This window comes from Pseudopipra pipra, chromosome 1, assembly GCF_036250125.1.
Source record: "Pseudopipra pipra isolate bDixPip1 chromosome 1, bDixPip1.hap1, whole genome shotgun sequence".
Taxonomy (NCBI): domain Eukaryota; kingdom Metazoa; phylum Chordata; class Aves; order Passeriformes; family Pipridae; genus Pseudopipra; species Pseudopipra pipra.
Genome location: NC_087549.1, coordinates 44,331,842 through 44,356,872, shown reverse-complemented (window position 1 = coordinate 44,356,872; position 25,031 = coordinate 44,331,842). Strand labels below are relative to the sequence as shown.

At 36.7% G+C, this 25,031-nt stretch overlaps 1 protein-coding gene across 5 annotated transcripts in view; it reads right to left on the bottom strand.

Moving 5' to 3' along the window:
- Nucleotides 1–887: 887 nt before the first annotated feature.
- Nucleotides 888–25,031, bottom strand: part of TRAPPC8 (trafficking protein particle complex subunit 8) — a 52,009-nt gene continuing 27,865 nt past the window's right edge. For 2 of the 5 annotated variants that reach the window (XM_064654327.1, XM_064654306.1), the window contains 15 exons: nucleotides 24,834–24,964; nucleotides 23,812–23,886; nucleotides 22,994–23,120; nucleotides 21,812–21,969; nucleotides 20,575–21,017; nucleotides 17,759–17,906; nucleotides 16,425–16,521; nucleotides 15,498–15,566; nucleotides 15,342–15,382; nucleotides 13,619–13,804; nucleotides 12,982–13,083; nucleotides 6,460–6,507; nucleotides 5,124–5,269; nucleotides 3,397–3,486; nucleotides 888–1,928 (listed from right to left, as the gene is read on the bottom strand). In XM_064654327.1, coding sequence (XP_064510397.1) covers nucleotides 1,694–1,928; nucleotides 3,397–3,486; nucleotides 5,124–5,269; nucleotides 6,460–6,507; nucleotides 12,982–13,083; nucleotides 13,619–13,804; nucleotides 15,342–15,382; nucleotides 15,498–15,566; nucleotides 16,425–16,521; nucleotides 17,759–17,906; nucleotides 20,575–21,017; nucleotides 21,812–21,969; nucleotides 22,994–23,120; nucleotides 23,812–23,886; nucleotides 24,834–24,964 — 2,096 coding nt within the window. In that variant the 3' untranslated portion in view covers nucleotides 888–1,693. Of the gene's footprint in view, nucleotides 1,929–2,436; nucleotides 2,697–3,396; nucleotides 3,487–5,123; nucleotides 5,270–6,459; nucleotides 6,508–12,981; nucleotides 13,084–13,618; nucleotides 13,805–15,341; nucleotides 15,383–15,497; nucleotides 15,567–16,424; nucleotides 16,522–17,758; nucleotides 17,907–20,574; nucleotides 21,018–21,811; nucleotides 21,970–22,993; nucleotides 23,121–23,811; nucleotides 23,887–24,833; nucleotides 24,965–25,031 lie in introns of those variants that run through there. The other 3 variants (XM_064654301.1, XM_064654319.1, XM_064654310.1) reach the window with 2 other exon arrangements.

Sequence of the window (25,031 nt, the reverse complement as noted above, 5' to 3'; positions counted from 1 at the left end):
TTAGAACATTGTGGCCTACAGATGAATGGCTTCATTAATGACATCTCTTCCCTAAATGGGTCTTGACACAGAAGGACTGATGACACAGCTTAAGGCTACAGTGCTGAGGATCTTTTAGATTAGTCTTCCAATCTGCCCAACAGCAGAAAAGAAGAACTGAACCCTTGAAGCAACATATTAATTGCTATTCTATTCTATCAGTATTCTACTGGTTCATCAACATGATACACAATCCTATTAAGTACAACTATGAAAGGTCACGTGTGCAAATGGGTTCCAAGACTTTCAGGAAGTCTTAAGTCCTTATGGGACAGTTATACAGAAGTACCAAAACTGAGTAAAATTGGAAGCCTTGGCTAAAAAGAATACAATGCATCAGAAGGTAGATGTACTGCTTCATACACCAGTGTCACCCTGTGAAATTTCCTTCAGTCAACAGAAAGAGCAGACTATCAGAAGTCATTAGGTGATCCATTTTCCCTGTACTCAGCTAACCCATCACTAACTCCTAACTCATAGCTGGGTTTGCTGCACTTGATTGTCTCACACAGCCTTCCCTACCCTCAGCAGCTGTTACCCAGATTAAAAATCTGCCTCCCCAGAGCGAGTAATTGAGATTTCCCAGAGAGCTGAATTCTGTGTTGTACCTGGGAACACTGGATAAGAATTCAAATGAGAAAAAGCAGTCACTACAATGACTTCAGTGTACACTTCAAAGACACTTCAAGGTACACACCAAGGCTACACATGGCAACAGGATGGGAATTTCACCTGAGCAGAGGGTGCCACAACAAAGACAGTACACAATATATACATACACACACGGTATCAGCTCCCGGGGATTGTTATAGCTGTATACAAGGGAAAACAAAAAGGCCACTAGTCCATACAGTGAATATGGTGTATGCTTTATTCTATTTACAGTACATTTGTTATAAATATAATACATTTCTTGAAAATCTTGAGTAGATTTTTTTAAAACAGATCAGTTGTTATAGTTACATAATAAAGTAAGTGACAATTTAAATGACAATCTCATGGTTGTGAAATAGTGCATTCTGTGTTGAGATGAATGAGAAAATACTCAAACTGGTTCAAGAAATTATTTTTTTTAAACACCTTAGTTGGGACTTTTATGTAAACCTTGAAAGGTCACCAGTTTCCATAAATATGAAAACAAAACTTTAAACTAAAGAACCGAGAATCAGAAATGGATTTGAGAGACCTTATTGAACTTCACAGTAAGGTTGGGATTTATCATGACTAATGGCTTCAGACAGGAAAAAGCCAGTGAGGCTTTCTTCCTGAACCATATCCTAATACAGCCACAAATATTAAACACACCATGCTGGAAGTTGTAACAGCAGTCAAGCTGCATTTTTGACAGGGCATTAGACATACAAGTATGTTCAGATCTGGAGTTAGAGTATTTCATGTTATGAATATCTTAATTACCAGAGAAGAAATACATTATAAAAGGATAAACGTATTTTCAGTCCAACGTGCATTGCATCGAGAAACAAATTGACAAGTCATCTGAATATTTTGCTATTTTCTTTTCTACACGATTTTTAGTAACAAGTTAGATGTTTGAGGTGCTATTTCAAAAAAACTGCAGCAAAATGTCAACCAGCAATATAAGAAAAGAATCCCATTTATTTCATCTTTTAGTGCGTTTTTTCTCAGGAAGTGGTCAGATATTATTGATAATAATCAGTGCAGGCATGGAGTTCTGCTGACTTGTTTCAAACAAAGTAACTTGGTCCACTAGCTTGGCAAATACTCTGGGGGTTCCAAGATTATAGACACCTGTATGAACGAAGCAAGCCTTCAGCTGCAAGCTATAGACCTCTTGGCCTTTAAGTTGAAGCTTGTACTGTGTTTGCCCAAGCCATGTAAAAGATCCATGTATTTCTAGTGCTTCAGAGCTGAAAAAAAGAGTAAAAATGTTACCCTCTGAATCTGAAGCATATATTACCAATTCACATGATTCCCTCCAACCTCAAGTTTTTCCCAAGATTTCAGGACGTATTGTGTCCATCACCAGCCCCTTACAAAGAAATGCTTATTTATACTTTCTGAAAACTTCTTTTCCTAATATGCTGTACACTATATACAACATTAATTATACATATACGTATAGTGATGGATTCCTGTGTATTCTCCGCTTTCTACACAACCGGCACGTAACACTAACAATAGATGGCAGTAACAAGACCCAAACTGTCGCAGTTTAAGGAATTCCTGCTTAAGGCGTTCTTAGACCTGTCCCATGACGTAGAGTTAAATCAGACTGTCACACAGGAATAGTCAACATGGATATACACTGCTTTAGAGACATTGCATTAATAAATAGGGAGGGGGGGCATTGGATTTTTTATTTTTAAGAAGTTTCAAGGTTCATGAGTACACAGTCCTTCCAGTGACACCTCTCACAATGTTACAAAACATGACCATCTTGCGAAAAAACAACAGATCAGTGAACAGGTTCCTAATCGTATCTGAAAAGTAAACCACATATAAGTCTTCTGTTCTGCATTTCTGAACCTGTGTATCAGGCTCTGGGCTTTTCATTTCTTACTTGCCTGCATGGATCGTTGGCAAGAAGCCAATGTTCCCCCATGACTAAGCCCACCTCAATGTCTTCACAATCTTTCTCACCCCCTTGGCAGGAAACAGACCAGGTAGTATTATGTCTAAGGGGGCAAAAGGGAGGAAGGGAGGCTGTCACCTGAATTACACAGGTTAAAGTTGCCTTGCTTTAACAGAAGTGGCAGAATTACAGTGGTGTATTGCATATTACAATGGTATATTATGGTAACGAATTCTCTCTCCCACAGAAACCTTTAACAAATTTTTTAGAAGCAATTCACAAACATTTCCTCAATGCTGAAGTTTTCATACATAATACTACACTTCTAGGCAAAAAGGAAGTCATAAGGAAGCAGGAAGTCTGCTGCTAAACTTGGAGGAAGTCTTAAAAATATCCAAGGCTCTATGAAATTTTACACTAAGAAGTACAATTTTATACTAATTTTATACTAAGAAGGAAGTACTTGTTTAAACTTCCAAAGTTGTTTTCTACAAATTACTTGGCATTTTAAAAATTAAAATCCAACAACATATGTTTCATAAAGTAAAATTGCTGAACTTCCTATTTCACTAGTCGAAAAGTATTTCCACTTTACTAGAAAAGAGTTTTAACAATTCAAGAGTCACAATTCAAGGTCCTGTCTTAGCAAAGTAAAACAGAGCACCGATTGAAGACCCTTTATCAACTTCCCTTCTTTCAAAGAAGCCACTGTTGAAAAACCCTATTCTAGATATTCAGTATAGTTGAAACACTACAAGGAAGTGTTCTTAAAAAATACTGTTTTATTAACATTTACACATTACCTTGTTGTTTTATGCCGCAAATCAATCAGCACATCTACAACAGCCTGCGAACAATTGGAAAGTAGGAGAGTGACAGGTACCAGACAGAGGCTGCAAAGAGAAACAGTTCCACAGTAAAGGACAGAAGTTTTACTTTGGACAGTCTTAATTATGCTCAAATAGTTAAAATTAATTTCCAGTAACACAGAATTAACATGTAGTTGTCAATTATGCAACAGTCAGACAGTGTACGTAACAATATAATCACTTACATTGACTAGAACTACTCAAAATAAACGCTGTCAATTAAGGCAAACAGCATTTGAGCCAAATGAAGTTACCATCTCCCCTCATCCAGCTGAGAAAGGATAGCAAAAGGATAAATACCACCTCAGTTTACAGGAAATCTACTTTTATGACAACAGACATCTCAGAATGGGATAACGTGGTCCAGCATGCTAGTCTCTGAACCAGTGGTTGGCACGTTTTGACTGGATCCTTTTCTTCTGCACTGCCTCCTGTAGAGGAATTGCTGGCATCGCGCCCAAAGTTGTAGCCTGAACAGTGCCCAAACAGAACAGACAGCACCTGCACATTCGGTCTTAATGTAAGCCTTTATCCTCAACAGAACATAGAGTTAATTGATATTCTACTTCTCCATAATTAGTATTATTGATTTTAAAAATAATGCCGCAGCAAGAAAGACCCCAAGATACCGACAGGCAGGAACACAAACTATTGCAACTGAAACAGTCTATTCAGTAAGTGATTTGTGTCACTGGAATTCCTTCCCATTGCTTAACAGTTTAAATATACTAAACTTGACTTACAAGAAAAGAAAAATTAGCAAGTATAACCAATAAGAGGTGAATGTCTTACGGGAATGAAGCATGCTTTGTAACTGTCATTAAAATATGATACCTTATAAAACATTTAAATGTTAGATTTAAAAAAGAAAGAAATCCCTTTCTTTTGGCAACTTATACTATCTGAAAAAACTATAACACAGAGTTTTCACATAAAACAACTCAAACCTAAATAGGTATCTTCATGCTTCAAGTACAATTCATTTAATGTTTGGAAATTAAACCGGGGGGCTTTGTTCATGTCATTCTAATTTTGAAAGATCCATGGGTTTCACAGGTTCCAACTAATTCACTCCAGCAGTATGCTTTTGGCAGATGTTAATTCTGATATTCTTCCAGGAGACAAGCCCTGGTGATCTGAACTGTTACCACCTTTCCTAGTGACATAAATCAGAACCATGTGCAGCTAATCTTGGCAAGTCAGATGCTGTAGACATAACAGTTCTTTTGACCTAAAAGTACCTCTTTACTTTCTGTCTGGCTTCTCAAAAAAAAAAAAAAAATCGCACTGTTATACTCTGACAACAAAAATAAACACAAAGGGAGCACACCATTTCTCTTTCAGTAAGTTTGTCAACATTACTTGTTAACATTGAAACTGTGACTTGTGGTATTACAGCCTTTTTGTTTGGTTGGTTTGTTTTGCTGCTGGGGTTTTCTTTGTTTTGTTTTTTCTTGGTGTTTTGGTTTTTTTTTTTTTTTTTTTCCACAAAACTTTCATTTTCCCTATAAAACTCTGAAGCTGTGAGTTTAAAAATTGAGCAAGATTTCACCCTTGCATACCAGACTTATCTTTTGTATCATAATCCACATAGCATCTCAAAAGGATTTATGCCCAGTTAACAATATTTCTAAAGTCTCTAAAGAAAATGTTTCACTAACCTTTTTTGATGAAAAGAATGATTGAAAGACTCTGGATAATGAAGACTTGTCTTAATAAGACTAGAAAGCTGCTCTGGTGTTGGTCTTGCAGGTACTGGTGTGTTTTCTGGTCGAAAAAACTTTAAGAGAACCGTTTCTGGTAGTTCCTGAAACACAAATTCAGATGAACATTCAAAATAGTGACATAAGGTACAAGAAATCCAGTCACAGATGCTACAATGTTCCATTATGAACTATAGCTCATACGGGAAACAAGTCTGCAGCATCACAAACACTATCTGTGCAAGGTTCACAAAAGCACACTATTGTTGCAGTGGTTTGTTAGTGTTTGGGTTTGGCTTGTTTCTAAGAAAAAAGAAAAAAAGTTTACACAGTTCCCTATTCAGCAGCTGTACCTAACAACAACAAAAAAATTCATCACCTGCCCCCCGAAGTTCACAACAGGAAGGCAATGCACAAGTTTCCCAGAACAGATCCAAAGTAAAGAAAACAGAAAGAATTTAGTAATACAGAGTACCTTAAAAATAGCACAACAAGCACTTGCAGATACAGAAGTTACCTTTGTCCCCAGATAAAAGCCCAAGACGAGCACTGACACGCTACTTAGGATTCACAGAAAGCTCCAACACCAAATGAGGCAACCAAGCTGCATTTGGTGCAGCGCTCCTGTCCAACATCATCTAAGCTGTTTTGTGAGCAGGATTTATTCAGAAAGGAGCTGCCTTTTAGTATTCCCTTATGAATCTATTCTACAAAAAGTCCACCTTTAAAAGAAAAACAGAATTTGCAGCAGTAAGTGTGACTGCCTCCTAAAAGTGAACGAAACAAAAAGATTTTTTAAAAGCCACCAGTAAGTTCACTACAGTGTCATAAAGTAACACTTTTCATTAAAGGGTGACGGATTGTATCTTCTAAGTAGAAAACGAATGCTACAGGCAATAAAACCTGACTTAAAATCAAACACATTGGGCATTCTGCAGTGTATCAACACTGTTTGTTTGTGCTGGTAACAGCAGGAAAATACCCAATGTTTTCTCAGGCTTGCAATTCCTTCCTTCAAAAGGAAAAGTAATTTTCTTAAAACAAAATTTCAGAAGAAAAAAGGTATTTCACAGTAACAATAAAATATATTTTAAGGATTGAATGAATTTGATGTTTCCACCCTATTCTATGGGTACCTAACAATGAAACCTGACAGCATGAAACCCAGAAGAGATTATAGGTTTCAATTTAAACTAATCTTTCCCTTCAAATTACAGTCCAACCAATTACTCAAGGCTGTCTTCAACCACATATCAATATCCTACATAGTATAGTTTGCCCTAGAGTCAATTACCTGTTCCAAGTCCTCCCAATCAGAATTCCCGAGTATTTTTTTAAAACCCTACAAAAGACAAATATGAATATTTATCTCTACAAATAGACAAGAACATTGTGAAATGCAGCAGGAACATTTACTGGAGAAAGTGCAGAGAGCTGTTAATGTTTCAAACCTTTAGTTCTAATCTTACACCTCTGGCAAAGGACTGGAAAGCAGAAAGATCAACCATTTACCATCAGAGGTAAAACTTAATTCCAGCCAGCTTCTGGGTGTCACAGTCACAAAAGATGTCTGGCTCTCCAAGTTCAGCTGCTCAAAGTCTAGTTTTTTTCTGATTGTGTACCTAGAACAAAGGCTAAGATATGACATTTAGTACATGATTCTCTTACCTAATGGTTCAGGAAAGAACTGAGCACTTCCAAATGGCAACCAAGAAGATGTGCATAGAGATCAGGGAACTACCTAGAGACAGCTAATAAATGCTAAGTTTAAGGATGAATTAAACTCCCACCCTACTCTTGTGAAATTAGATCAAGGCTACAAGAAAACCTACTTGGGCATCTGTACCCTCTCTTCAACAATATACACCAAGCAGTAACAGCCTCAAGACTTTTGTTTTTTTAAACTTAGGAACAAAGCAAAAAAACCCAAAGAATTAAACAGGTTGAACTCCTAGAATATCACGCAACAGGCATTAGCACCAGGACCACGCCGCTCCTCAGTTACCTTTCAAAAGTTACAAACTGTGAAACTGGTGCTAGAAAAATTGTTTCTATTTTTAGAAAGCTTCTTGTTGCCCAAAGCCATTTACAAAGGCCAGCTCCAAACAAATACACTTAAACCTAGACGGAAGCTTGCTGTTTCAAGTAGAATAATTTCAACATCCTCATTTATTTGGTAGTTACAAAAAAGCCAGGACACTTTTAGAGTCTGATGTTTTCCTACTTTGAAATACTTATGTATCATCCCTATGTATCCTTCTGAAATTGCATTTTAGTCATTCACAGTGGCTTCAGATCTCTCCTGCAGCTATACTAAGCTAAAAGTTGAAAAGGCAACATTTAAACCATTCAAACCATCTTCTGATAGATGTAATAAACGGATCTACCCGTAATACATTCCTTATATCTCTCAGAATGCACTTTCAAATTGAAAAGTTCTTCCTTTTCCTCAGATGGATGAAAGTGATGGTACATGCAGTAATTTTAAAAAATTTTTCTAGGTAATATTAGACAACTTTCAACTTTTCAGTTTCAAAAACAATATTCTCAAAGACTGGGCTGATGTGCTCTTAAAAACACCAGAACAAGTCAAATACCACAATTTGATTTCCAAGTTGTATAGAAAAATCAGCATATTTGCCCCATAAATCACAAGTCACACATAGCCAAAAGGATAATTAACATGTTTGGTCAAGTATGAGGGGTCAATATGCACAGTAGAGGAGAAAGACCTTAACAGGAAACTCCTGAATGATGCTAAGCATAAGTAAAATCAGAGTATAAAAAACCGACACAATAAGAGCGAGACTAAGTGAGATCCTGAGTGATGTGTCTCCTTTCCCCATTTTCGATCTGAGAACTTCCATTTAAAAACCTCAGTTTTAAGTTGCTTCCTTCAATATGTGACTCGTCCATTCCTTCTAGATAAGTACAGAAATGACAACTCCAGGAACAGTATTTTACTGACACCAGTAATAATACATTTGAAAACAAATACCATCAGCTCTGCAGTCCATCAATGTGTAAAACAGCAGATCAAATGTTTCAGCTATTTGGAAAATTTCACTCATGACAATAATATAAGCCAGTCCTCACCCAGTGGTACAGTATCTGCTTTGTTAATTGATATAACAGAGCAAAAACTTATATTTCAGCTCTTGATGTTTATTTACCCTTAAGAACTTAGCTTTCTCTCCACCAAGCTGGTTTAAAAAAAAAATCTTAAATGCATTCCAACAATCTGTATTTGATTCAAGCAAAGCACCCCTTCCCACGTATTCTGTAAAAAAAACCAAAACCCTGAACTAGCACAAGATGTCACTTCCAGTAATTCACTGTTAGGAAAAATAGTTATTTAAACCCTACCCTCTCCTACATTTCAAAAATTACTACTTCCAACCAAACTGTTGCTGACTCACTAAGCTGCATCTATTTTAAGAAGCAGTGTTACCAAAAATTATCCTCTCTGAAGTGGAATACTGCCAAAAAGCCTGCATCTGTATGCATTTTATGGATATTACTTTGAGCTAGCTAGCACTGGTCTAATCCACAGGACTGAATGAGTAGCCCAGATGCACCTGGATTAATTCTGCCTGGAAGATATCCACTTTCTGCATTACAAGATGGCTTCACAATAAAAACAGAGGACTGAAAAGAGAACAGTACCTTCAAAAAAACAAATGATCTAAAACACACTCACAGACACTTCATCTTATCTAGACCTCAGTTAAAACTAAATTTACACTCACATGATAATCTGTTTCAGAGGGATAGATGCTATTTCCAACATGCTGACACTCAAATGACAAGCCTCTAGACCGCTTCTCACCTTCCATCAGTGTGAAGTTGCTACAAATCAGAAGCGTAGCAAATGCCCCAGTACCACACTATTACTTTTATCCCACCATATCACACTGCACTTTTCCTTTGAAATATTTTTGGTTGAATTCACCAGATTAGAAAAACAGGAAAAGCAGCAATAAGAAATAATATTGATCAACAGCCCTGCTGTAACTGGATGTTTAATGCATTTGAAGTTTTTGTCCTTTCACTAAGTTAAAGTAGAGGTCAAGAATAAGAGTTAGAAGAGCTGTATTTTGGATGCAAATAGGAAGTTGACCTTCAGTTCAAACTACCTAATTTCTAAAAACAAATTTCAGAAGAGAAATAGAACCTATAGCAGTATCACTGTCAAAAAAACAAACAAAAAACCCTCACAAACCAGAACAAAAAACCCCAACCAAAGAAAACAACCAAAACCCAGCCACGAGTTACAAATACCCAGCTCATTTTTATTAGAGATGCTTTTATTACTTGGACTGAAATGTATCTATTCAGAACTATTCACATAACTTCCACCTTATGTGATTTATTCTTCACATATCGTTGCCTGTGACTATCACACGTATCACTTTACGGTGTTTCTGATTCAAAGCAACAGATGAGAGTTAGCATTTTTTCCCCTACCTTTAGAAAAACAAAATTTTTTTCAAAAATGCAAATAAGAGAAAGGATGGGAAGATAAATGTTTTCCATATTATTCAGAGAGCTTTCTATATGAAACAAATAAAGAATATTACTTCTGTTAAGCAGTTAAGTGGTCCTTCAGCATACTACCTTATTGCAAACTTTGCAAACAAAGATGTAAGTAGTCCATTGCATCACCTAGTAAGTCCACTGTGCCTACTATGCTCAAAAGCAGTTCTATTTAGCTAAACAAAAAAAGCTTTGAAGTTATAGTTATTGTCTTGGTTAGAATGAAAAAAAATATTAGAATTCATAATTCTGCTTTGAATAGACATGGGAAAAAAAGGAAGCCCATGCATTTAAGCATCCAAGAACTTGTATGGAATTTTACTGCTACTTACTTTCTTTTTATGTGCAGAAATTTTACACAGAAAGCACCACTCAAGCACCACTATAACCAGAGGTTTTATTTTGATTTTATCAAGTACTACAGCAAGTTATGCTACTGCAATACAGGAATAATTGCATTGTGTTGTCTATTCCACATCCCTGTTGTACACATTTCATGTCCCACAACGAACCAAGCAGAGGTAACCACACATCCTTGTGTCTCAGTCAGCAGTCTTAACTAACACCTTAGCCTAAACACATAATACAGATAACTTTATACCAGTGCACCCCACTGTCAATACACTAGAAACTGCTGGAACAACTTAAACATAACAGTGCCAAAGAACATCAATCTCCCAGTCTTCACTACAGTGCTTTACTGCAACTTTGTTTCCCTGAACAGCAGTAGAAGCTTTTATAAATCTAAACTACACCTTCAGAAGCTGGCAAAAAATTAATCTGAGATACACTAGAATTGACATCACAGCAGAAGCTAACCAGTACAGAGAATTTAATCAAAATATAAAGCAAGATCTCACTTTGTTCAATGTAGTTATTTGATTAATTCATCTAAGATTTGAGTAATTTCTCCGAGCATGAAAAGAAATAAGGGGAGTGCAGAGAGGAATCTTGTTTGTGTTCTTCCATGCCCATTGTGAGACGGTTCTTGGTTGGGGATAATTGTGTCTGTGTTAGAGACAGACAAAAATTCCTTTGGCTGGATACAACAGCATGAAACAGAAGATGTTTAAATCAAGAAGAAAGCTACTGTAGAGGAGCAACAAACAGAACTCGGCAAGAAATGCAGAGTGGAGCCTCGCATCCCAGGTGACACCCTGTTCAGAATCTACAAATAAACTTCTTGTTTTCAGATCTGAGCAGCCCTCTATCATCTACAAACTGGTAACCAACATATGCTGGCAAAAAGCATGCATCTCCATCTCCCTCTGCTGTCGAGTCCTCAGAAAACAACCAACTTCTATAGTGTCAGCAAAACGAATTCAGGAACAGTCTAGAATAGAGTTTCCAACCCTATTCGTGACTTAGGAGAATAAATACAGATTTACGAGACAAAACTATATATACTGAAAAAGTTAAATCAGAAGCAAAGTTTGCGTTTGGGATTTTCTACCACCCCTCCTCTCTAGCTTTTCAATGCCTGTGCTACTTCAATGCAATAGCAAGATAATTCAAAGTAAATATGCAATTCTTAAGAGATTAAGTATATTATTTTCTCTACCTATCCTAATTTAATCCTATTTTGAGCATTTTTTTAATTCTGAAATGTGAACTGAATGAAGCAAACTCCAGCAAAGTCTCAAATCAGTTCCTTTGTTATATCTCACCTCCTACCTCAGAGCAGTTTATCTACCCTCCTCACAATATAAAGTCTCAATTAGAAAAAAAAGTAGTACATGAGCATATGAAATTTCTCAATTCTTAGCAGTCCTCAGACTACAGGCTCTTAAAATTCAAGCTAAATCTGGGCTTTGGTTACTGTGAGGACACAGAATTTGCACGTTTATTAAAAACAACTACCACTACTCTTACACCAGATTTCAACTCCATCACAATGCAGATGCTTTTTGCTTCCAACCAAGGATCAGAATGCTTCCAAGGCAGTATGCTCCTTATGCTAAAGAAAGTGAATTCAATAATCAATGTAGAATCTATTTGAATGTAGTTGTAATAAAAATTGATGAGAAACAGATTATAGACAGAGAATGCTAATACAGTAACATGTATTCCTCAAAAACAAATTGAGGGTATATATGGATCCTCCTTGGTGGTGGTGGCAGGATTAAGTTCTTTTAAGTTGAAACTGAGTCTGATGCAGAAAAATAGGTTTCAGTGCAGACAACAAGAAATGTAAATTTTTACCCATAGCATGTTCAGTCATTTATTTTAGGCTGCAGATGTGATTTGTTTCTATTTTCTCTTCCCACCCATTTGTGAGAAGCAGACCTCAATGAGATAAGAAATAGAAGTTCACAGTATTTTCTCTCCTAACTTTAGATGTCTACAGTGTGATCTACTGTTCCCCATGCATCTTAAAACAGGAAAAGTAATACCAGAAGGGGCAGTTGCCATTAGACTTGTATTGGTCAGCACAGCTTGAGCCCATGTGCACAAATTCCCATTTATTTCATAAAACAACTAAATGGAAAAAATTATCTTAATGTACAAATACTTAAAGACTTATGAACCAAAGCCAAGTGCACAGCTTCAGAATAATTCACTACTTGCACTATAGCATGATATTTATAGACACATTTGTCCTGTACTGTTTTCTTGACAAAAATAACATATAGTACTTTTTGCTGCAACTTTAAGTAAGTGTTCACTAAAAGCTATACATTATATTTGCAATATTGGTAAAAACATACGGGGAATGGCACCAAAACAAGAAGGAATAGCAAGGTACTGCTCAGCCAAAGATTGAACAAGTATTATCATTTAAGACTTATTTTTTATTTTGCACATTAGTCTTCACCCACGTGAACTGAATTTAACATAGATGTTTTAACAGAAACTTATCTATAGCTTCCATAGTTGTTAGTGATTCATGTACCAAAAGACATCTACCAGCTTCTTATATATGCTGTTTTCTTTCATCTATCAAAATGGCTATGAAATTTAACCATTTTACTATTAACTTTGTTATGAAATAATTATTACCTTTAATATTAACAAGCTTCTAGTTCTACTCAGAAATACCACAGAACAATTTACTCCAACAACTGCACAGCAATACACTTACTTGTATATTGCTTTTCTCATCTTTAAACTAAGCTTAGCTAGTATTTCAGTACAGGTGACTAATCAAATTTGAAGTCAGTCTGAATTATTTAGTAATAACATGTATCTGATGTTAGATTCTACAAAGGCTTCAACTTATATACAAGAGAATTCATCAAGTCAATGTTGAGAAAGAATCAACCGTAAAGAAAAACTTCACCTGCTTCTGAGGAAATGAAAAAGCCTCCTTCCCAACTGTGTTAAGGGCAACATGATGCTGGCCCTCCAAAATAAGCTGCTTGTTGTCTTCCACAACATATGCCTACAGAACATAATACAAAGACAAATACAAAACAAATATTTTGCGGATCAGAAACTATCATAAGTTTCACAGTACAGAATTACTGACTTCCCCCAACTCAAGTAGAACCAGCTGTACTGTTCAAAACCTAGAGGTTAGCATGACATATTTATGCCAATTTCTACTACTTAATATTTGCATTCTGGTAAATGAGATCCTTTTCTTCAAAGCCGACCGGGTCATTCTTACAGTGAGAGCAAGCATTAAACAAACCTCTTAGTTTAAGATTTCATAATTTTCTCTTTTAAAAGAGAATTTATAATAACTGAGTGCATCCAGAGCAATGTAAAACCATTTAAGGATACTTATCACAATAACAGATATTAAGACTCTCTTTGCTTCTTGCACCATTTTAGTTAATTTTCTTATTTTCAGAAAAACCCTCACCCATAAATTTCATATACATATGCTTGAAAGTTCAGGATGCCATATTAAATTATTTTCTAACAGTAATGTTTCATGTCCAAATTACCACAAAGACCACAACCATACATACCTTCCACAGTACTACAATGTTCAAATCGACTTCACTGCATCTTTGTATCAATCTGACTGTCTCGTCAAATGATTGTTTTGCTGCCCTTTGAGATGCATGAGGATGAGATTGCACATGTGTTCTTTTCAATTCAGAGGATAAACTTTGGAAAAAAAAGTCTGCACAAGGACTGGCAGAACTTATTATCTACAAGAGAAAAAAAAGCAAGGAAGTGTTCAGAACAGGATGCAAGCTTACACAAGTTGCTCTAACAGAGCTCATCACTGTACTATTTCAGTTCCATTATCTCATCTCGCTTTGCTTCCCTTTGCAAACCTACTGGATGCCAGACATCTTGGTTACCATGCTTGACCTGTTAAGAGTTCAGCCCTATCTAAAGGGCTGTTTAAGGCAACATAGGGAAACAGCTATAACTTACTGATTTAAAACTACAAATACCAAACTTGGAAACAAGGGGTTTGATTATTACCACAAAGCAGACTACTGTGATATATATGAAGTATAGCAGTCAGAGCTGAAGCATCCAACTAACTCATGTGCAAGTCATTTTTGCTTATTAGTATTTTCCTCAGGTTAGACAGAATTATATATCTAAGTTAGAAACATGAATTTTGCTAGCAATAGCACAGATAATAGATTGCATACCATATCCCCCATGTGTAAGTGGCACAAACAGAAGTTTGTCAATTTTGTGCCAAGCTCTTCCAACACCAAAAGTCTGATAAGGAAACTGGTTTTTAAGAGTGACAGCAATGATACTGTCTCCTGCTGGAAACAACAGGATAAGCAAAAAACTTTAGCTTCCCAACCCCTCCCTTTCAAAACCATGACCTCTTCCAGAATATGGTGTTGCAGAGCTGCTTATTATTGCATTAGCAGAATACCAATACCCAGGGAGAAAACCTGTTTTTGGAGTAACTGCCCAGGAGGGAGGGCTCCCTCCCCATCCCCCTGTTGTAATAAAATATTCTCTAGGAAAGCTAAAGTTCATGCAGCTCAGATTCCAACTTTTTAAATGTAAGGAGAGATCATGTACCTCAGATTTTCAGTTCTAACTTCAATTTATATGCCTATGAAATGAAATGGCAGCAAACCGGTTTTCTTTGGCTTTTACAAGCTGAATACATATAGGAAAAATATCCGTTCTGCATAAAATAAGCAATCTGACATCCAGCTACATAAATCCACTACACAGATTTCTGATCTGATACAGGTGGCCTATGTTCCTCAGGTTTTGGAAAAGCATTTGCCGTACCAAGATCATTCGCTAAAAGGATTCTTCAAGACAAGAATAAGCTGTAATTACAATTTTTAACTTGTCTTAGTAAAAATAGAATTAGGAACAAGAATCTTGACATCCACAGATCTCTACTAGAAAACTAGAGGGATGAGATGCATTGGAAATAATTATTCCAAAGAGCTGAAAAGGAAGCAAAAGTATTAGCAAAAAAGCTAGCACTGCAATATGATCCCAAAGTAGTTCGACTGTGGAGCTGGGATCTTAAAATACCTGACTATACACTAGCTTGTTACCTTACCTTCTCTTTGAACAAAGAGAGCTGACCTAGGAGACAAAAAGTTTTTGATACGCAAAACTCAACTTTCCAAATATGAAAGCACTGCTCCCATTTTTAAATTTTAAAAAAGGCTTTCACTGGGATACTTTCGCATGAGAAGGATACCTTGCACAGGACAAAATACACAGTTGTACCCATTCACCTACCTGTTCATTTCCAAAGACAATGTCTGCAAATGTGTAATTTTCTAAGGGATAAAAAGAGAAGGCATTGTTTTAGCATCATGAGAAGTCATAACTTCAGAATTCAGTATCCAAAGAGTATTTTCTTCAAAAGGTTACTACATTCAGGAAAGAACCTACCTTCCGAGTTTTTGCATCTGACCGCTTTAAAACATAACTTTGCTCTCTCTCTGCTAGCAAGTTTAGTATCTGAAAGAAAAAGGTTGCAAGATTTTTTTCACCCTCAGCATAATCAGAGTCCCTCAGACAAAAGTAAGCCTTGAACATCCACAAATAGGAAATACACTGATGATACCCAACAAGCATAACTAATCAGGCAGAGCAATGGCATGGTAGAAAGAAGATGGTAGGAAGAAGATGCATCTTCTGCTGACCCCTTCCATCTCCTTCTAGAGGAGGAAGTGAGCCATAATACATAAAGGAGATGCAGAGAAAGAACGAAGGAATGGAAGACAAAAGATTCAGCTTATCATCTGACTGGTTCACCCTCAACATTCATACAAGAAGAATACATGTCTATACTAATTTTTAGGTACATAAAATGTCAGCATACAAGTAAAGGTAACATTTTTTAGATACAATAACAGAACTTTTGGTTTTTTTTGTCTGGGACAGTCAGCCTTGTCAACAACTAGCAGCTTGCATTAGCTAAGGCAGGATATAGCACTAGCAATTTTGGTATATTACTAATACCTGAATATTTAAAGCACTTGCCAAATATGTCAATCAGTTAAATTCAACACTGACATAATTCATTAAAAGTAAAGGGATGCTGAAACACACTTCTTATAAGCCAAGTTATCATCCACCCCAGACAAGGAGCACAACCTCACAGAAATAATTTACCTGTAATTAAGCTAATTTTTAAAATTAATGAAGTCTGAAAAAGTTATCTGACAATATGTTTTTCTTGAAACACTAGTAAAAGAAAGGCTTCAGTTTCTGGAAACTAATTATTCTGAAAGCCAAATTCAGCTCCTCATAAGATTCTTTTAACTCTTCTTATCAGGCAGGACCTAGACTTGCCATCATTTTGGTGATACACACCTTTGTCTCCAGAGATGTTAACAGATTTTTGAAGCTTCCAGTGCTTGCTATTACTTGAAACTTGCACTATATGAAATTCCTTAACGCCTGTCTCACTCTAAGGAAGAGACAAAAGCAATGTCAAATAAGACCAATCACAACTGTGATGTGCAAGGTGGCACTGTTAGAATCTTAACTCATTATTTACACCATCCATAACGCAGTACTAAGAGACAAGGAGAGAGTTAAAACCCACTGTAATGTAAAACAACAGTCCCAGCTCGCAGTAACTTCTGATTCCAGTAAATAAAGCCACAGAAAGAGGAAATAAAGATCCCCCAGAAAAATACCTACAAGCTTGTGCTTTAGTTCAAGACAACTTTAACAAAAACTAGGCTTGTTTAACTCCAATGCAGAACACTGTCTGCAAGGCCACTTAGTTCCTAAGATTACTTTAGGAACATTGCTCGGTCACAAATCCTAGAAATTCAAGATTTATTTTGCTTTTACATATATACACAATGAAAAGTAGCTTTCAGAGTTGGTTTCCTTTCTCATAAAGAGTGAGGTGGTAATGGAAAAGTAAGCCTCACATTGTTAATGGGGTAAGCACTTTGTAAAAACATTCCTTCCTCCTTAAATGAGGAATGGACAATACTGACTGCAGTAACTGAAAAAAATCCAAGAATGTGCACACCTTTAAAAGAAAATGACAAATCAGTTCAGTGAATCCACTATCAACTAAGTGTCTAGGAACTCTGTGAACAGAGGATTCAATTACCTTGCTTTGTGATTGAAAAAATAAGAGCAGCTTTACCAAAAAAACAAGTAGATTTAAATTAGTGTGGTATGAAAAATGAAATATTTTCATCTGCTTTACTAAGTCAATAGATCACAACAGACAGATCTGTATTTGGATTATATTAGCAAAAATGTCTTTAGAGTTTGATTATAAATGTAAACACAAACTTCCTTCAAGCTGGAGTTTAAATTTTGTCTTTGACATTACCATTGAATTTACCAGTGTTTCCACTGAAAGGTGGAAGAGGGCATTGTCTCATTCAAAACTATTTTGGAAGTTGCAATCATCAGGAATATTCATCAATTTGGAATAAATCTCCCTAAAAAAGACTTCAAACCATAGTTCTGAAATTTGATTAGGACAGCAGACTTCCAGAGAGTTGAGATGTAACAATGTTAATACTTTTCCAACAGTAATTGAAATGGTCAAATATGCAAGTTTATTTAGTGTTTGCAAAGTTGCTGTAGGAGAACCTTTTACTTGAGTCTTGGTTCCAGTGTGACACATTTGCTGAGCTTTAGAACAGTTATTATTATTACTAAAAATAACTTACAGTATTGATATTTTCTACATCGACAAACACCAGCATGTTGTCCCCTCTGCCTTCTTCATCTCCAAGTGCATTACTTCTGCAGACAGTAGCTCGAATGTGCAGAGACCGGCTGGTACAAATAACCGCAGTGTGCCTTAATACTCTATGACTAGGAAAAGAGGGGGAAGAGGAAGGGAAGCAAAGAAAAAAAAAAAAAAGACAACATTCTAAATAACCAGGACTGCTGCCTAGAACAACACATCAAGAAATTTAGCTTATATGTTTGTCAATATTAAGGTCATTAGACAATTCATTAATTTCAACCAAAGACACACTTTTTTTTTTAGCTCCACATCAAAACTATACTATTTTTTAAAACCATGCTTCATGAGTAGGTGCTGTTCAAACATAGTCTCTTAGTCAGTATGAAACACTGTAAAAAAAGGCTCACCTGTTACCATGAAAATACATCAGAAATATTCCAGGTGTAACACAACTGGCACAGTGAAAACAAACAGAAATATACTGGCACAGGGATATCATTAAGCTAATTAATGCCACCACATGCTTTGGAAAATAGTTTTTGAGTAAATAAGTCATAGAAGGCTCACTAGTTAGCCACATCTCTTGCATAAGCATTTCCTAAAAAGCACTTAGAATACCACTGCATTCAACAAGTTCTGCTGAACAGAGAATCTTCTAGAATGAAACCATTGCTACTCTGCCTGTTTCTGGGCATGCTCAACCTTCAGGACAGCAGGCCCTTTGTAAAAGTTATCTTCCTGTTTTTCATGAGATGAGTAAAGTTCCATCCTCAGATATCACCAAAACACACGAGTTTTTCCCCATGTAGAAGCTTCTAGGTTACTGTAACTTCCATGTGGAAACATTTTAGAGGCATGGAAAAATTTGATATGCATTACCTACTAAATATGTTGAATTCATCATGTGACACTTGTTTTGAGACAGGAAAAAAAAAGAAAGAAAAGAGTGACTTCCTAAATTCTACTTCACATGTCACAATCTACGAAATAAACAGTTTTGCAGTTAATACCCAGATATAAAGATGTCTATATAGCTTTCAGGTGGCACAAATTAAGTAATTTTTGAACATTTAAAAACTCTGCTCAGTCTACAAAGAGCACTCTTAAACCAGAGCACTTTGCTTAAGATCCCCTCAAAATTTCAGTGCAGTAGGGAACATGTACATTCCCCAAACAACCATCTTCCCTCTCTCAAACGCCTCCATTTCTGAATACTATGAGGAGAAATTAGTTCTACATTGTACAGGAATGAATTCCAGACTCCTACAGGCTACCTAAAAGCCAAATGAAAAGTTAACTTTGGTATTTCAGAACCTACAGGAAAACCTCCACAAAGGGTTCATTTGTATTATTTCAATTTCAAGAATATGCTACTGATCCAATCTCTTAACCATCTTCAATTTACTCTGCTTTGATTTACATTACAGACCAGTCTCACAGCCCATGAACATTGTTTCTCTCGGAACTAGCCCGGAAAATAAGCTTCAGCCACAGGAAGACATTCAGTCCATGTTACTAGAGCTCATCTGAAATAGCCCTGCTCCCCACCATCGTCCTGAATAGGGATAGTACAGGCACCAGGTGTGCTGGTTTAGGCTGGGACAGAGTTAATTTTCTTCACAGTAGCAGACAATGTTTTGGACTGTGCTGGAAACAGTGTTGATAACACAGGAATGTTGTTACTGCTGAGCAGGCTTACACAGAGTCAGGGTCTTTGCTGCTCGTCATCCCTCTACCAAGGAGGCCAGGGATGCACAAAAAGGTAGGAGGGGCCAAAGCTGGGAGAGGTGACCCTAACTAAGGGAAGGGATATTTCATAACATATGGCATCAACAATAAAACTAGGGAGAAAAAGGAAGCAAGGACAAGTTTGGCCTAACAGCACATGTCTTTCCAAGTAACCATTATGCATGATGGAGCCCTGCTTTCCTGGAAACCTGCCTGCCCATGGGAAGTAGTGAATTGTTTTATTTTGACTGCATGCACAGCTTTTGCTTTACTTACTGAACTGTCTTTATCTCAACTCACAAGTTTTCTCACTTTTACTCCTCCAATTCTCTCCCCCATCCCACTGGGGGGGTGAAGTGAAAGAGCAACTGGAGTTAAACCACACCACCAGGTTCACTCCTCATGGCCTGCACTACTTCTTCAAAGGCCTTTGAAGAACATGTTTCTCAAAAAAGCTACCTCCTTAGCCTCAGACACAGGTAGGACATAAAAACTCAACTTGCTACCTTTTCAAGTACAGTTCAAAAAAAGCAATAATTGTTAGCTTGTGGTGTCAAACTTGACTGCCCACTCTGTCAAGATGAAGACTATACATGTCAAACTTGGTATTTAACACCTCCAAAGAGAATAACTTTCATCACAATACGATTACTAACCACATTGTAACTAAGAACGAAATCTTTTATTCAAAGTAGATAAGATTTTGTTTCATAACATGCAGAAACAATTTAAGTCATGATTTTTCACCCTATGTCTCAGAAAGATGTGCTTTCAGAGAAACTAAATACAAACAAGGTTTGTATTAACAGAATTCCATTAACCCTTCCTTCTATTATATTTTAATAATTACTACTTCAATGGAAGCAGTGTAGGCCACATAATTTCATATGGATATTAGACCACAGAGTAGAAAAAACATTGTTTAGAATAGCAGACAACTGGCCATTTTTACATCATCGCAACAATGGTGAGAATTCATGAAGTTTTACTTCTATGGTTACAATGTTTATAATGTGTCTAATAAGTATGACAAAAAAGGTAGATTAAAAAAAAAAAAAAACTTACCACATTTTTGAGTGTCTTTTAATACTTTCATAGTAAAACAAGAAGTTAATTTCATGAACACCTTCTTCATCTGGTCCCCGTAACCACATTGGCAGCTGCACTGAAGCCCCAGGAAGAAGAACAGCATCAGGAAGTGGAACCTGTATTACTTCAAGTGAACCTCCTGTGCCAACCCCAAAGTCTGCAGAAGAAGCTGAAGACAGCAGTGCTGTTCGCACAGAGGTAGGATCTGTCACAACAGTCTTGTAAGCACTACAGTTCTCAGAAGCTGAAGGGCTTAGTGGCGTTAGAACAGCAGTATTTCCACCAAAAGTGAAAAATTCTGGATGCTTGGACACAACCTTCAGCGCAGTAAGAGGACACTTGCTTACGTTCACAAATTCCACATATGCTTTTCTGATTTCTCCACAGAGAAGCCCTGTAGGAAAATTTATAAAGAATACCTGTATGGGAGAGAAAAGGAGAAAATAAAAGCCTGAACACTGAGCCAAGTTATGAATACCCCAAGAAACAACCACCAACACATTCAAACTATACTACTGCCTAGAGCTTCCCAAAGAGAGGAGGTGGAGAGGAAGGCACGGATCTCTTCTCCTTGAACTCCAGTGACAGGACACATGGGAATGGCTCAAAGCTGCACCAGGGGACGTTCAAACTGGACTTTACGATGCATTTCTTTACCAAGAGGGTGGTCAAACACTGGAATAGGCTTCTGAGAGAGGCAGTCGATGCCCCAAGCCTGTCAGTTTGGACAATGCCCTTAACACAGTGTAACTTGGTCAGGCAGCTGGACTAGATGATCACTGTAGGTTCTGGCTAGCTGAACTATCCAACTCCATAAGGTGTTGTCGTTAACCACTTAGTCAGATCACTTTCATAACCCCAGTAAGGAAAAGCACTGTGTTTTAATTAACCAACTGGAATAAATATTCTAGATGAATGGCAAGCAAACAGAAAAAAAGCTTCCTTGCCCATTCCCCCTCACCTCGAAATCTGGCTACAAAAGCTGTTGCCAACTAAAATTCTAAACAGAATATAGCAGTTTCAGAAGGATGTTAACTTTGAGGCTTCAAGTTTCACTTGGGAAAAGCCCACACAAGTTCATCACTGACAGCTCAAAAATTACCTGGAAAGATTTAGGCATTAATAAAGTCCAAGACTTCACTGTTAGAATTACATTTATAAACTCTGCATTCAGCTATTTTCTCAAAACTGCCAACAGAAAGTAGCTACATACCTCCAACAAAGGCATTTCTTCTGTGATAATGGGATCTAAACGTCGATCGGGTCCATATTTAATTGATGTTTTTTCCTCTTTCGTGTTATTAAGTCGAGGCCCTTGGATTTCTAAATCTTGTCTTCCTCGTACAGATAACCCATTGGAAACAAACTTTCCTGAAAAAGAATTTAAAACATTTGATTTTTTTTTCTTTTTTTGTAACTCAGCTTTTCTTCTGAGAAGTGATCCAAAGCTCCCTACCCAATCTCAAAAGTAATTTTGATGTTTCTATTATTTGGCACATGCGGTGCTCACTGTTTAAGCAGCATCACTGACAAAGAACTATTCAAAGCTTACTGTCACACATCAGACATGGCTACTGCAAATTCAAACAGCCAGTCATCCACTGTTGTGGACTAATTCTGCCCTTCAATAGTTTGACTACAACTAGGACAGGGAGCAGCAGACATGGTGCATTTATTTCCTTTCCCAGTTTCCACCAAGCTGGAAGTCACCTAAAGGATTATTTCCTCAGACAGACACCTCTCCAAATGTTTTTTACTGAAAAGGTTTACAGTCTGTAGATAAACAAGCTTCATTATTTCTTTCAGACAATTTCCAGTGTGTTTTAATCCCCATTTCATCTAAAAACTAAGTTTTCCCTGCAAGAGACAGTTTCAGATGAATGACTCAAAAAACCAGATCAAGTAACATGCAATTAATAAGCCATTTATATGTTAGTATAAAGGAAAGAGAAGTCAAGTCAAGATGCTAAAATTATATCAGCCAAATTTAAATTTGGGAATGTATGAAAAGAACTTCAGTGTAAAATTTAGACAGAAGTTGAAAGTTAACAAAGTAAAAAGATGTAGAAGAAAACTGAATGCCAAGAGTGTCAATGAAAGTTGTTATAGATTCAACATGGCAGAGACAGAACATTTAAATTTCGATTTTTTACTGGTTTCAGAATTTCCACAGATTTAAAAAGAGCAATAGCATATGGGTCTGGCATCCCTCCTCATGGGATTCCTAGAGGTGCCAATTCACTCTTTTCACATTTCAGTTGTTTCCCTTATTTCTACACCCCTACCTGATGGAAGGCCTTGCATCATGATAGTCAAACACTAGAATTTAGTTCTACTGCAGAAGCCATGCCTCGCCCTTCCAGAGACGCACAACTTAAGGTAGTGACACACTTACCTGACTGTAATCCAATAGAAGGATCTATTCCATCTAATGTCACAGCACCTTGAACAGTGCCAAGATTATAAACGACTCCCAGAATATGTAGCTCCCCTGTTTGATGGGGAAAGAGCTTTAGTCTTGCCTGTGGAGATATGTTAAATTTTTGTTGTTGTTGCTACTAGAAAGAAGTATTATTACATTTAAATGTCCAATTGCTAAACACACTCACAGCTACATTTACCTTACAAGTGTGTCAGATGTAACTGCATCAATAACTACAGGTCACTTACTGGATTCAAAATTTCATACACAGCATTTATCAAATCAGGTCACAGCTGAGAAATGCTCATTACATTAGGAAAAAAAATCCTAAAAGTTAATTTTTATTGTGCTTAACAGAGGCAGAGTCATAAAATGGTTGAAGTAGAATAGACCTTTGGAGGTTATTTTGTCCAACTTCCCTGCTCAAGCAAGGCAACCTAGATTCAGCTGCCCAGGACCTCATCCAAATGGCTTTTAACATCTCCAAAGATGGAGACTTCACAATCTCTCTGGGCAGCCTGTGCCAAGTGCTCACGCACCATCACAGTTAAAAAAATAAAATAAGTGTTTTCTGATGTTCAGGTGGTGCCTCTTGTGCCCACTGCCTCTGGTCCTCTCACATCCTCCTTCAGATATTTATACACATTGATGAGATACATGAAGTAATGGAACTTCTGAATCAGTCATGCCTTCTGTAAGTTTAGCATTAAGTTCATATCATAACAAGTCTGAATTCCACTCTAGGGTTCAACACTGAAAAGACCATTTTTAAAACAAGGTACAGTACTTACCACTTTTGTCTCCTCACTATTAATTAAAAATTCTGCTATTGCTTCAGTCCCTACCATATCTTCATCACACGATCCCTGAAAAGAAGAAACAGCTTTTCAGATACTATTACTCCTAAGCAGAGAAAGTGCCATAAATAATACCTCTAACACCTTTCCTAAAGTGTTCAGGGGAAAAAAGCATAGAAATTTCAAACTGCAGACAGTTAGAACAAGCATGTGCTGCATGCCCAGCTTCTCAGGATTTCTGAATTAAAAAAGCAGCTTGAGAGCTCAGTAAACATTTATTAAGAAGAAATTTAAGATTTAGCACTATAAATTGGAACCAGTCCCAGTCAGTTTCACTGATATTCACAGAAGCATTTATCATATCATTAAAGTAGCAGTTCAGAACAGAACAGAAAGGAAAGTGTACTGTAAGCCTTGAGACTTAGTTATATGAAACCATGTCTATAACTCTAGGAAGTACTTACAGCACCTTTAGAGACCACTATGTTCCAAATGCTTTTGGCCAGGAAAACAAGATATTTAGGAATTTACTGTAATATTCAGTATCAGAACATATTAAAACCCTTAAAACATGGATGTGACAACAGTCCCTCAGAGGTCTTGGCAGCATTAGTTGAAACATTAAGTTAAACAGTAGTAAAATTATCCATCTAAAGTGTTCATAACATTCATTTTTAATACATTTTCATTTTTCTTCTAATTGAGATACCAAGATGTTCCTATGTCAGAATACACACTTCACTATGCACACTAGTTCAAATAAGAAAAAGGTATTTGATAATTTATCTATTGACACTGCAATTCATTTTTGCTGGTCAAGGCTAGCAAGACTCAAAACAGACGTAGTACACACGCAATGAAATCTTGTAAGTAATTTTTTTTTAATTTACACTTAAATCATAATGTTTAATGCTTACACTTAAATGTTTTCATATTACAGAATTTTGAATACTTAATATGTACTCCATAACTGTAGCTATTTGGTTTGGGTTGAAGAAGAATGAAGCTTTCCTTACCTGCTCTTTTGTTTCTCCATCGTGCTTTGCATTGAAGTCTTTAGGTTGAAACTTCCACAGCAATGAAAGGTCAGTCAAAAGAAGTGGAACTTTGAGAGGGTTTCGGAAGGACACTTCTACAGTTATCGGTTCTATTAAGAAAGTGCAAGAAAATAATGACAACAGGCTTTCCCCCTCACAATTTGAAGGTTCACTTAT